Raw genomic sequence first — 14352 nt, forward strand, 5'->3', positions numbered from 1 at the left:
CAAGCACTGCAGTCAGGTCTGACCCAGATTCCTGTGGAGCCTCTGCTTTGCCCAGGGATCCAGTGCACATGAAAACCTGTGTGTGCCTTTCAAGAATGGGGTCTCTGTTTCCCCCAGTCCCATGGAGCTCCTGTACACAAGATCTGCTGGCCTTCAATGCCAGATGCTCTGGGGGCCCTTTCTCCCAATGCCAGATCCCCAGGTGTGGGGACCTGACGTGGGGCTCAGAACTCTCACTCCTGTAGGTGAGTCTCTGTGATACAGCTACTTTCCAGTCTGTGGGCTGCCCACCCAGTGAGTATGGGGTTGCTTATCACCCCTCCTACCATCTTGATGAGGCCTCCTCTTTGTCTTCTGGAATAGGATATCTTTTTGGAAAGTTTCCAGTCCATTTGGTTGAAGTTTGTTCAGCTTGTGGTTGTAATTTTGTTGGGTTTTTTTTTTTTTTTTTTTTTTTTGAGAGAAGGTGAGCTCCAGTCCTTCTATTCCACCATCTTAATCCTGTCTCCTCCTCCTCCCTATCCTGTAAGAGAGTATTTGACTCTATGACTTCAAACTAAGACAGCCTTGGTGCTTATTCAAATCAGCATAAGTGTAGTAATATATGCTAAAATATGTTGAATCATCTCAGCTTTCCATATAAAGAGGGTCTCCTACTCTGCAATGTCATCCTGCCCTTAAATTCCTGTCCTTGGTCCCAAGGATCATCATCTCGATGGAACTGAACACAGGCCTCATTTGATCTTTCGCTTAACGACCTGAGGAATAGCTCATGCTGTTATGGGTCATTTTAGGCTTAAGCTTCACTCCATCCACGTTCTGATGGCTTTCTTGAGCCATCATTAACTTACAGCAGTCTCCCTAGTTTCTCTGTTTATCTATGGCACCCTACTGGGACTTCTACCTGTGTAACTATCCTGCTTTATCCCTATCACTTAGAGATGGAAACACCGAGATGAGAGACACTGTTCCTGCTTCCAAGAGTCCCCAGTCAAGCAACAAATGCTTCTGCTTCAGATAGCCATCATTCATTCCCCCAGTCTTTTACTCAATGAGTCATGGAGAAGAGTGTTGACAGTTCCATGTTCCTGGCACTGTCCTGGGCACTGGACAGGAAGTGTCCTCGAGTAGAACAGTGATGATGCCTTGGGGGACCAGGGAGAAAGAGAAGCACCCAGCAGAGTGGGTGAGGGCGGGCTCTCACTGGACTTATCCTTGAGCATGTGGCCAGCAGAGGTGGAGGGAGGGCATTCTTAGGGACCTCCCCAGGAACTGAGGGAGGAAGAGGAGCTGTAAGGTGAGAGGAGAGTGAGGAACAACCCAAAGAGGGCTTTGATGCCAGCTAAGGTATTCAGATGTGTCCTCCCTGTGATGGAGAACATGGCAGGTCCGGTGTTGCCAAGCCTTCAGGAGAGGGACGGGAGGCAGGGACACAGAAGAGGCCGGGTGAGGAGACCCAGGTCTGGACAGGAGGGACATTTCTACAGAAGAAGGGGAAGGCTCTAGAAGTGGGTTGACTGAGGGGATAAGGGAGGGCAGGAGACTGGACCATGAATTTGGAGGCAAATGGTTCAAGAGGTTCAGGATTGATAACCTGTAGCCCCTCCAGGAAGCCGCCAGGCTGCCTGGGTTGCCCCTCCAGGAACTGGCATTTGACTTCCTTACACAACTGTCGTGTCCTGTCTGGGGATCAGGGTCCCTGTGTGTCCTCATAGAGGATGCGGGCCTGAGAGTGTGGCCCACCCCACCCCCTCAAGGGCCCTGGCCTGGCCTGAGACCGAAAAACTGCCTGTGCACCAGGGAACAGAGCACTAAGTCACCTTTAGCGACTCCCTTGACCCTGTGGCTGGAGCACTGACCTTCCACAAGGGATTTCCCAGGGCTGGGAGCAGAAGCAGGAGTGAGGAGGTGGTCCTGGAGAGGGGTGGGCTTCCTCAAAGGTCAGAGGACAGTGTGGACCAAGGCTGGGCAGCAAGACCAGTGTGACCTGCCAGGAAAGGAGGTTGAGCCTGGGCCACATGGATAGCCCTGAATGCCCTGTTTCTGGCCAGCGCTCAGGGGCCAAAGTCTGCCCAGCTGAGAACACGCTTTGACACCACTTCTTACATTTTCCCTCCCTGAACCAGGAACTGCATTGGGAAGCAGTTTGCCATGAACGAGATGAAGGTGGCCGTGGCCCTAACCCTGCTCCACTTTGAGCTGGCACCAAACCCCTCCAGGATTCCAGTTCCCATTCAAAGAGTTGTGTTGAAGTCCAACAATGGGATCCACCTGAACCTCAGGAAGCTCCCATAACCTCTGTGGGGACAAGGACAAGCTCTGAGGGCCTCCTTCTGGCCACCCTGTCTTGCTCTCCCTCTACCCTGTCCCCTCCATTTTTGGCCACATCCCACTTCTCTTGGGCCACCTGCAAGGCGACTTCATGCCCTGCCTCCTGCCTCATCGGACATTCTGCCCTTCTCCCTCTCACCTCTCTCCAGCCACTGTATCTCTCTATCAGTCCACCTGTCACTAACCTACCTGGATCTCTGAGTGTCCACATCAAGAGCCACCACCTGCCGTCCTCCAGGCAGTCTGTCTTCTCCTTGCCTTTCCTCCTTTCTGCCTGGCTATTTGTCCATATATGCATTTCTTTCTGCTATAATACTTTCTTACAAGTTTAGTGACTTACAACAACACAAGATTTGTCGCTGATGGCTCCAGAATCAGACATCTGAAATGGGTGTGGCTGGACCACAGCAACGATGTCGGCAGGACCCCTATGTAGGGATGGGAGAGAAACTCTCTCTCTCTCTCTCTGCCTTGTTGAGGCTTGAGAGCTGCAGTCCTTGCATTCCTTGGCGCCTGGAGGCTCCTCCACGTTCAAATCCAGTGCCATCTCTAAATGGCCCTCTAAGTCCATCTTCACATCACCTGCACTTTCATAAGGGCATTGGTGGACTCACGGGCCCACTCAGAGTAAACACAGCTATTCTGAGGCTCCGAGAATCCCAGGTGGATGCCTTGGGCAGCCATTGCTCAGCCTGCCAAATCCTGGGTGGCTAGCATCACTCTGGGCCCCCATCTGTCCCGTGCCTTGGGGCTCTACATGTTTGTCCCTCACGTGGCCTCCCTTCTGTCCGACTCCCTGATAAAGTTCGCTGTGTCACCTGGAGTCTGTGTGTCTTCCTTTGAGAGGCGATGGATGGATGGAAGAGAGAGAAGGAATGGAAGGGAGGAAAGACAGAGGAGATGAGGAGGGGAGGACCCCAGCAGGCTGAGCGTGTCCCAGTGCCCCTGCCACCTCCCACTCTGGGGCCCTGAGGCCCCACACCCTGCCCAGAGCCTGAGGCTCCCGATGCAGCTGAGTTAGGAGAAAGGGCTCGTCTCCAAAGGCTCAGAGGGGAGAAGCTCACACCTGTCACCCCTCACCTGTCACCTGTCAGGAAGGAGCCTACCCCTCCCTGCTACTCCGCGGTGGCTTCCTCATACCACCTTCTTCAGAGTGGGGCCCAGCCAGAGCCCCTCTGCTCCTGAGCAGGAAAGCCTTACAGGCTTGGGGGCACATGGCTGCTCAGCGTCCCAGGGCTTCATTCCCAGTGAGATTGGACAAGAACCCAGCCAGACCGTGTGACCAGTCCCATCAGCCCTTCCTCCCGCATAGAGCTAGCAGGCTCCTCAGTGGCACAAGTGGGCAGCTGTCACAAGGCAGCAACCAGGTGGCCACAAGTCTTGGCCAGTGTGAGACGATGTCAGACCCTAGGCAGAGACCAGCCAGTGGGCCGCCCAGCACGGACAGCCCCTGTAGCCCTGGCTTGTCTGCTGGGCCACCCTGAGGGAGGAGGGGCCTCTTCCACCCGGTCACTCTTGGAGACTGGGTTTGGTCCATTCTCCCCCAACCCTGGGCCCTGACCAGCCCCAGGCCCCTTGCACTCCATCCCCAGCCTCTCTGCAAGCACCCCTGCACTCTTACTGGTTCTGCACAAGGGTCGTCCTCTGATCCCCACCCTGTCCTTCCCAGCCCAGGGCCCTCAGTGCCACAGGAGACCTCCCTTTGTCCTCTCCGGTGGGGTGATGCCACCATATGCCTGCTGAAGGGACATCACCCCAGCTGGGACCTGCAGCTGGGACCTTCAGCCCAGTCCCCTGGTTCCTAGCTCACTGGGCTAGTTCATTCTGCACCAAGAAGGGCTCAGGTGGATGTTCAGTGCTGGAACAGGGTGGGACACGAGGGATTCCGGAGAGCATCCTGGGCAGGAAGCTGGGCAAGTTCTCTGGTGTGAGGTGATGGAGAAGGACTGGCCCTGGTCCCACTCAGAGTAGGGAACGCTGAAGACTCGCTCTCTTTACTCTCCTAGTGCTGAACCATTTTAATGTACCAGTAACGGAAAATCTATTTGCTTGGCCTCTGGGAGTGGGGTTGAGGTCAGAGACCTGAGAGTGACTAGGTAAGGGGGAAAGGTTGGCTGGGAAGGTCGGTGTGCAGGTGGTTACTCGGCCTTGACTTCTGTCTGTGGGCTCCTAGGTTGTTTATGAATAACTTGCACCAAGGTCAGGCAAAGGGGGAGGGTGTGGGGTTAAGCCGAGTTAAGCTTTGTGGGGGAGCAGGTCAGCAGGAAATTTGAGGCTCCTGAGAGAGTTGTTTTCAAGTAAATCTTCATGAAGGTTTTGTTTTTTGTTCTGAATTATGGGCCTTGGATTTGATCTTGGGGGAGGAGTGTCATGAAGTAGGGATGGGAGAGCCTGAAGATGAAGGTTTCCCCATCACTTGCCCTTCCCCACGAATTTTTTAAGAGCCCATCCTTCTAGCAACACTCTCTACCTCTTGAATGCCTATTCACACTTCAAAGAGAATTCTTCCTCTTTTCTTTCTTTTTTTTTTTTTGAGTTTTTTCCATATCTAGTGGGCCCAGTCACTATTCATTATTCAAGCACAAGCCTTAACACTTGTATGGTACTATTGGTGTTTTCTGCCTTGACCTGTAGACCAGGAGCTCAAGAAATGTTTCCTCAGTGAATGAACAAATGAATAAATGAGTAGTCACAGGAGGTACACAGGAAATGAATTAGCATCCCATCTTTCAAAGGAGCAACGGAGGCTCAGAGAGTACATGTTGTTAGCTGCATGTGTGGTGAGGCTGCCCTGGGGCTGGGGCTCCTGATTCCAAGCCCAGAGCTCCATCCACTGGCACAGTCTCCCAGGACACAACCACACAGTGGACTGGGACAAGCCGTGGGGGGACCCGGAGGAGGCAGCTGAGGCTGGCAGTCTGAGGTCCAACAGAGAAGGGCTGCGAGCTCAAGGATTTCAGCTGGGACTCTCAAAGGCCGTGTTCCTCTGGCTACATCACCTCTCCTCTCTGAAATGGGTTTTGACCTCTGAAAGGGGGATAAAAATAGAAGTAACCGCACCTACTGCACGTAGGGCAAATAAGCCAGTGAATGTGTGGGAGTCAAGCAAAGTTCATGTCTGCTTTGCTCGCAGCTGTGTCCCAGCACCTAGCCGACTGCCTGGCAGGTTGCAGATGCTCATGAACTCTTTGGCGAGTGATGTGGAGAAGGAAAAGTGGGTTTTGCACGGCTTTTGTCCCTCTCGCGGACAAAGCTTTGCGCACACTATTTCCTCCATAGTTAGCATATCTGGAGGCCCAGCTCTGACCTCTACCCTCCTCACCACCCTCCCCCAGGTGGGCGGGGCCATCCTCCCTGACTAGGCTGGATGCTCAGGGGAGGTCAGCCCCAGTCAGGGACAGTCAGCCATCCAGAAGCCCGTGCACCATGACGGTCCCTGCCCTGGCCAGTATCTCTGGGCTCCTGCAGGTGGCCTCCCTGCTCGGGCTGCTGCTACTTCTCCTCAAGGCAGCACAGCTCTACCTGCGCAGACAGTGGCTGCTCAAAGCCCTCCAGCAGTTCCCGTCCCCTCCTTCCCACTGGCTCTATGGACACAGCAGGGAGGTAGGTAAGAGGGGACCCGGGAGTGGGAGGGCAGGGAGGGCCGGGCACTCTCGGAGCATGGTCACGGCCAGCAAGTCCAAGGGACAGAGTTTCGTGTTTGTTAGCAGGTGGCCCCATGTAAGAAGCCAGCTCACCTCTCAGGTCGTGGCTCCTCATCCCAGTCCGGGCAGCTCCCTCGCTCACAGGACCCTGGGCTGGTGTCCTCGGCTCTGTCACACACTCCTTCCTTCGGTGCATCTGCAGGCTGTCCCGGCAGCCCTGCCCTTTGAGGACAATGGCTCTTCCTTCCCGAGTCTCTCCATCTTCAGGCTCAGCAGCTTCAGCTCTTCTCACAGAACAGTCTTCTAGAGGCTTCCCTGCCCCAGGGGTACCATGCCGTACTCTCTGCCTTGAGCTTGCCTGGGAGCCCAGACCTTTGTCTGAAGGATCCCGCCCTCTGCCTCATTGTCCCTGGAGACAACAGACAGCAATCTGAAAACTTGTCAGCTCTCAGGGACCAGGCTCAGCTGCTTGTTGGAGGTGCAATAAGCTGTAGGGACAAGGAGGCTTAGCTTCCTAAGACTCAGAGATGTTCCACACAGCAGTTTCAGAACTTCAAGTCTCATAAGTTGCTGGCACACGTGAGCCAGGATTCCAAGATGGCGTCAGGGAGGGACAAATAACATCTGAGTTGCATAATCGCCCACCTGGGCTCCGCCTTCCCTGGACTCCGAGCTCTTGCCGCAAAGCAAGTAATACCTCAGCCCCTGGACCCAGCACAGAGCCTGGCCCAGAGGGCCGTCAGGCCACTGTGTGCAGTGACAGAAAGGAGGGAAAGGAGGAGCTTGCAGGCTGAGGAAGGGCAGCGCCCACCCACCCAGCTCGGGCAGCACTGGCCTGGTCGAGAAAGGGGCCACACGGAGAGAGGCTCACCGAGGGTTGTGGATTAAACAAATGGTAGGGGGAGATCAGGGACTGCAGGGAGCAGAGGCCCCTCTTTCCAGGCAGCCTGATGACAGCAGAGTGGAGCCATGACGGGAACTGGAAGCTGCCAAGCCCAGAGGCACTGGCCCGGTCCCTCCCTCCTTCCCCTCCCTAACCTCCTCCACCCCAAGATGCTCAGGGGCCTCCCCACCTGCCTGTGCATTCCAGCCTCTGGAACTCTGCTCCGTGAGCCCCTGTGGCCTTGTCTGGTTTCCATCACCCCTGCATGATCCTCTACTCTCACGGCCTCTTGATCCTTCTGTCTCCTCCACGAGACTGGGGGATGCAGACGGACAAGGATCTAGAGCCACAGCCTAAATCAGTGCCACAAACCAGGGCCTGGCACGGAGTCAACCCTCAATAAATATGTGCTCGACGAAGGGACCTGGCCCCCAGGAGGGCAGGTTGCCCCAGAGCTGGGAAGTCCTGACTGTCAGAGGATGCAGGCGGAGCGTGGGCCCTCCAGTGGGCAGGGAGTGGCTGTGGGGTACATAGAAGCCCGTGAAATGGAAGCTGTCTGGGCCCCCGTGGGGTCGAGAATGCCAAGGGCAAGAGACAAAGCTGAGTCTCAGAAGTGGAAGAGAGGCAGTTGCTCTGTGGCAAAGAGGCTGGGGACACCACGCAGCAGAAACAACATGGGCAGAGGCGCCGAAGTGAGAGCAGACTGAGCCACCACGGAGCAAGGGCAGCGGCATCTCTGGGAACCCAGTGGCGGGGCCTGTGCAATGGCCAGGGTGTCAGGAGGCAAGGCTAGAGAAGGGAGAGGCAGAAAGCAAAGGCCTTTGTGAACCACACGGAGGTGTTTCAAAAGATTCCTGAAGGCAGGGGCAATTGCACAAAAGCTGCTGGCTGTTGGTAAGTGAAAATAAGATGAAAAGCAACATATCAAGATTTCCAGTGGCGACTCGGCAGGTTAAATCCTGACACAGTATCTGTGAGTGTGAGGCTTCTATCCCTGGCCTTGCTCACTGGGTTAAGGATCTAGTACTGCTGCAACTGTGTCACAGGTCTGCAACTACAGTTCCAGTTCAACCCCTAGCCTGGCACCTTCCATAGGCTGCAGGTGCAGGCGAATAGCAAAAAAGAAATCCATACATCAAAATCTTAAATCAACACCCTTCTCATATGTATACATACAGATTCTGTCCTACAACTGCCTAAACGCTTATAAAGTAAAATAACTTTATACACACACGTGACTACTGGGATTTTTTTTTTCACTTAGCCATATACATCCTAAACATAATTTATTATAAACAAACATTTATGGTAGGAGGGATCAAGACGGCAGAGGAGTAAGATGTCGTGCTCACCTTCCCCCACAAACACAACCAAAAACACATCTACACGTGCCATCATTCACACGGAACATCTACTGAACGCTGGCAGAAGAACGTAAACCTCCCAAACGGGCACAGAACCCTCCACATATTGTGTAAAAGAAAAGAAAAGAGAGCGAGAGGGAGAGCGAGAGAAGGAATCACGAGGATGAGAGGAATCACAATCCTGAGAGGGAGCTGTTAAAGGGAAAATGAACCCACGTCATGGGAAGACACCTTTCCAACGGGGAGATAAGCCGAGATGGAGGGACCTCAGAGTCGCCTAGAAAAGCTCAGCAGGTGGACTGAGGAGGGCAAAGCAGAGTGAGGGCTGCATAGACCATCTGTGCCACCGCCCCAGATGGCACAGCCTGAGACACTCGGGCGGGGGCTGGGTGCTGAGACTCAGTCTCTGAAAGTCAGTTCCCGGGAGAGGACCAGGGTTGGCTGTGTGGAGACAGCCTGAGGGGTCAGGGAGCACTGTGCCACGGGCTGGGGAGTGGATGCCACAGCCGAGGGAACCCGGGAGGAGATCTGGACCTGCAGGAGAAGCGAGGCGCCATTGCTGGGGAGGGTGAGAGGAGGAGGGGTGGACCGCCATAGGGATGTCTTTCCCTGCTCACACGCAGACTCTCAGAGGGTGGTGCGCCACTGGCTCAGGCTACGAGAGTTGGTTCTTTGAAAAGGTAAATGAAATTGACAAACCTCTGGCCAGACCCACTAAGAAGAGGAGAGAAAAAAAAATAAGCAATAAGAAAGAGAAATCTCAATGCATATTGCAGAAATGCAAAAAACCATAAGAGAATACTATGAACAATTATATGACAACTAATTTGACAACCTAGAAGAAATGGACAACTTTCAAGAAACTTACAGCCCACCAAAAGCAAATCAAGAAGAAAGAGATCAACTGAACAGACTGTTCACTAGAAATGAAGTTGAATGTGTACCACAAACACTCCCTACAAACAAATGTCCAGGGCCAGATGGCTTCACAGGTGAATTCTACCAACCATAAAAACCAGAGCTTATACCCTTCCTCCTTAAACTTTTCCAAAATGTTGAAGAAGGAACACTCCAAAGACATTCTATGAAGCCACCATCACCCTAACACGAAAACCAGACAAAGATACTACCAAAAAGGAAAATTATAGGCCAATGTCTTTGAGAAATATATACACAAACATTCTCAACAAAATTTGAGCCAACTGAATCCAACAGCATATAGCAAAGATCATACACAACAGCCAAGTGGGATTCATCCCAGGTTCAACATACGCAAATCAGTCAATGTCAAACACCACACTAACAAAAGTCAAAAAACATGATCATCTCAATAGATGAAGAAAAAGCATTTGACCAGTCATGATAAAAACTTACAAGAGTGGGTATAGAGGTGACATACTTTAACCCATTAAAGGCCATTTATGACAAACTCACAGCAAATACTCAGTGAAGAAAAGGTGAGGAGATCCTTTCGTGGTGCCACAAAAACGAATCCGACTATGAACCATGAGGTTGCAGGTTCAATCCCTGGCCTCGTTCGGTGGATTAAGGATCCGGTGTTGCCGTGAGCTGTGGTGTAGGTCGCAGACACGGCTTGGATCTGGCATTGCTGTGGCTGTGGTGTAGGCTGGCAGCTACGGCTCCAATCAGACTCCTAGCCTGGGAACATACATATGCCCCAGGTGTGGCCCTAAAAGGACAAAAGACAAAAAAGAAAAAAGAAAAAGAAAAGCTGAAAGTCTTCCACATTTCCACTAAAATCTGGAACAAGAAAAGGATGTCCACTCTAACCTCTTTTATTCAATATAGTACTGGAAGTCCTAGCCAAAGCAATCAAACAAACAAAAGAAATAAAAGTTATCCAAGTTGGAAGAGAAGAGGTTAAACTGTTGCTGTATGCAGGTGACATGATATTATGTATAGGAAACTCCACACAAAAACTACTCAAACTGGTCAACAAATTCAGCAAAGTAGCAGGATACAAGATTAACACTCAGAAATCAGTTGCATTTCTGTATACTAACAATGAAATATTAGAAAAGGAATACAAAAATACCTTTTAAAATCTCACTCCCACAAATTAAATACCTAGGAATATACCTGACCAAGGAGGTGAAAGACTTATATGCTGAGCACTATAAAATATTAATCAAGGAAATTAAAGAGGAGTCAAAGACGTGGAAAGATATTCCATGCTCCTGGGTTCGAAGAATTAATGTCTTTAAAAAGGTCATACTACCCAAAGCAATCTACAGGTTCAAAGCTATCCCTATGAAATTACCCATGACATTTTTCACAGAACAACAACAAACAATCCAAAAATTTATATGGTACCATAAAAGACCTAGAATTGCCAAAGCAATCCTTAGGAACAAAAACCAAGCAGGAGGCATAACTCTCCCAGACATCAGGCAATATCACAAAGCTACAGTAATCAAGACAATGTGGCACTGGTACCAAAACAGACGTACAGACCAATGGAACAGAATAGAGAATGCAAAAATAAACTCAGACTCCTATGGTCAATTGATCTTCGACAAAGGAGGTAAGACTATAATTGGTAAAAAAAGAGTTCCCGTCCTGGCTCAATAGAAATGACTCTGACTAGCATCCATTAGGATGCAGGTTCAATCCTCAGGCTCGCTCAATGGGTTAAGGATCCGGCATTGCCTTGAACTTCGGTGTAGATCATAGACGTGGCTTGGATCCCGGGTTGCTGTGGCTGTGGCGTATGCCCGCAGCTGCAGCTCCAATTCGACCCCAGCCTGGGAACTTCCATATGCTGTGGAAAGGGGCCTAAAAAGACAAAAAAAAATTTTAAATAAAATGGGAAGAAACAGTCTTTTGAGCAAGTGGTACTGGGAAAAATAGACAGCCCCTTTAAATAAATGAAACTGGAACATAATTTCACATCACGCACAAAAATAAACTCAAAGTGGCTTAAAGACTTAAACATAAGACAAGACACCGTCAAGCTCCTAGAAGAGAAGGTAGGCAAAACATTCTCTGACAACAACCATACAAATGTTTTCTTAGGTCAGACTCCCAAGGTAACAGACATAAAAGCAAAAATAAACCATAGGGACCTAATCAAACTTACAAGCTTTTCAACAGCAGAGGAAAACATATTTTAAAAGGGGGGGGGGAGGCACCAAGGAATGGGAGAAAATAGTTTCAAAGGATACAACTGACGAGGGATTAATCTCTAAAATAGACAATCAACTTAGACAACTCAACCATAACAAAAAAACCAACAACCCAACTGAAAAATGGGCAAATGACCTGAGCAGGCATTTCTCCAAAGAAGATATACAGACGGCCAACAAGCACGTGAAAAAATGTTCAGCATCACTCATTACTAGAGAAATGCAAATCAAAACGACTCTGAGGTAGCACCTCACACCAGTCAGAGTGGCCATCATTAACAAGACAACAAACAACAAACGCTGGGGAGGGCGTGGAGAAAAGGGTCCCCACTACACTGCTGGTGGGAGTGTAAACTGGGACAACCACGATGGAAGAGGGCATGGAGGTTCCTCAGAAAACCCAGTATAGAACTACCGTGTGACCCAGCAGTTCCACGCTTGGGCACATTTCCAGACAAAAGTTCCCTTGAAAAAGACACGTGCACCTGTAGGGTCACTGCAGCGCTATTCACAATAGCCAAGACATGGAAACAACCTCCATGGCCCTTGGCTGATGAATGGATTAAGAAGATGTGGTGCAATGTGCTTGGGCTGTGGGATGGAACTCCTGTGAAATTGGATTGTTATGATCATTATACAACTACAGATGTGATACATTCATTTGAGTAGTTAAAAAAAATTCTGTACAAAAAAGGAAAAAAAAGATGTGGTGCATATACACAATGGAATACTACTCAGTCATAAAAAGGAACAAAATAATGCCATTTGCACTATATGAATGTACCCAGAGACTCTCACACTAAGTGAAGTAAGTCAGAAAGAAAAAGACAAATACCATATGAGGTCACTTATATCTGGAATCTAAAATACTGCACAAACGAATCTTGCCACAGAGAAGAAACTCGTGCACTTGGAGAACAAAGCAGTGCTTGCCAAGGTTGAGGAGGTGGGGGTCAGAAGGAATGGGGTCTGGGGTTAATAGATGCAAAACCATTGCCATTGCAGTGGACTAGCGATGAGATCCTGCTGGATAGCACAGGGAACTAAATCCAGTCACTTGTGATGAAACACGACGGAGGATAGTCTGAGAAAAAGAATGTATATGTAAGTGTGACTGGGCCTATTTGATGTGCATTAGAAATTAACGGAACACTAAACACACTCTAATGAAAAGAACCAAAAAAAAAAAAGTGAATGATTATCTTGAAAAAAAATTTATATGTGTACTAGGATAATATTGAAAACATATTACAACGAGTATGGTAAAATACAACTAGTATATAAATTTCATTTTAAAAATGATCCATTTTATTCCCTAAAAGAGCAAACTGTATGAAAAAGGCTTACAGAGTAATACAAGGTTGTCATCAATAGTCTATGCAAATGCCGGACAAATGACTTCCAAAGGTTTCCAGCACCAGGGAGTCGGTCCCTGATGTAAGTTTCTATAGGCAGTACATGGTGATGGCCCATACAAGGCTCTTCATGACAATGGGACAGAATCTGGACCTAGGACAAGGCTGGACAGCCAGCCAGGTCTGGATCAGAGCCCAGGTCATAAGAAACAGTTCTGAAGGCTTAGTCCTGCTGACAGATCCACACCTATCTCCCTGTAGCCCTCCTGCCCTCCTCCCTAGCCCTGGAGCCAGAAGAAGGGGTTTTTTGACTTATCTCTCTCCCGCTGACAGTTTCAAGAGGAAAGCGAGCTGCAACCCCTCCTGAAAAGGGTAGAGAAATACCCAAGTGCCTGTGCTCGCTGGCTGTGGGGAACAAGAGCCATGGTACTGGTCTATGACCCTGACTACATGAAGGTGGTCCTGGCGAGATCAGGTGAGAGGGAAACCCCCATCCACATGGGAGAAAACCCTCCCTCCTGGGTGCATGGCCCTGGGTCTGTGAAATTCCAGGAGAGACTGACACTTCAGCCATCAATGCCTCAACTCTTCCAAACATTCTCCCAGCCCACAAGGCAGGCCAACGCCAACAGAATTTGCTCAGAGTGAAAGCTTAACCAGCTGGCTGGAGCTGATTTCTGTCTTCTGTCTTTCCTTCCTTCTTTCTTTCTTTCTTCCAACCAAACTGAGATGACGCCAGATCTGAAGGACAATCCCCATCCACACTGATTTCCACTGGGCACGTCTCCCTCTTGCCTCTCCTGGGTCATGGGGTGGCTACAACACTGCTAATTATAGGGAAACCATGGCATTCCGTCTTAGGCTATGACACTGAGGACAGAGGTTATGCTTCCTGCCAATTCACCATGTCAGTCCTGTGGGTGTTCTTCTGCTGGGACACTGAGTCTGCCTTCCTGAGCCCACGGGGACCAGCAAGACAGAGAGAGTCTGGACTGGGGCGGGGGAGGCAAGTGGGAGGTGGCTTGAGACAGACTGCCAGCTGCCATTCATCAGGAAGGGCTGGCAGGCCCTGGTCTGGACCACAGCTGCCTTAGGGCTGCCTGCCATGTTTCGTCCCCTCCATTTTCCTTCCTTACCTTTCAGAGCCCAAGGCTCCTGTTCTCTACAGATTGCTGATCCCCTGGATTGGTAAGTACATCTAAATATACATGTAGTCCCCGCACCAGTTAGGTTTGCCAAGGGCTGCCTCATTGGATCGTGGAGAAAAACAGGTGCCTGGCACCGAGTTACCACCCTCATCTCTGAATAAAGTCTCGTCTCTGATACAAACCCCACCCTTCCAAATGGTGCTGAGAGTCCTCCTGAAGCTCACCCTCTTCAGCATCATTTCTGAGGCCTCTCCAAAGTTCTCAGCATGACTTTTATTTAGGTCATTTTATCACCTGCACTCGTATATCTTCAGAACCTTTATCTCGGAGCTGCCCTAATCTCTGGCCTGATGACCAGGCTTGGGGGCCATTCACGTTCCTGAAGTGAAGTATATTGGCCTTTCCTGCCTTTGCCATGATGCGCCTTCTCCGAAAACCCTTGCTTCTTCCCGAGTTGTCCCTGGTCACCCATCTGATCACG

The 14352-nt window shown here is 50.3% G+C and overlaps 1 protein-coding gene across 1 annotated transcript in view; it reads left to right on the top strand.

Annotated features, from left to right (window-relative positions):
* CYP4A21 (cytochrome P450, family 4, subfamily A, polypeptide 21) overlaps nt 1-14352 on the top strand; it is a 43152-nt gene that overhangs the window by 20231 nt on the left and 8569 nt on the right. The window contains 2 exon segments of the mRNA NM_214425.1: nt 13057-13198; nt 13867-13911. Coding sequence (NP_999590.1) covers nt 13057-13198; nt 13867-13911 — 187 coding nt within the window.

The sequence above is a fragment of the Sus scrofa genome, chromosome 6 (genome assembly GCF_000003025.6).
Source record: "Sus scrofa isolate TJ Tabasco breed Duroc chromosome 6, Sscrofa11.1, whole genome shotgun sequence".
Taxonomy (NCBI): domain Eukaryota; kingdom Metazoa; phylum Chordata; class Mammalia; order Artiodactyla; family Suidae; genus Sus; species Sus scrofa.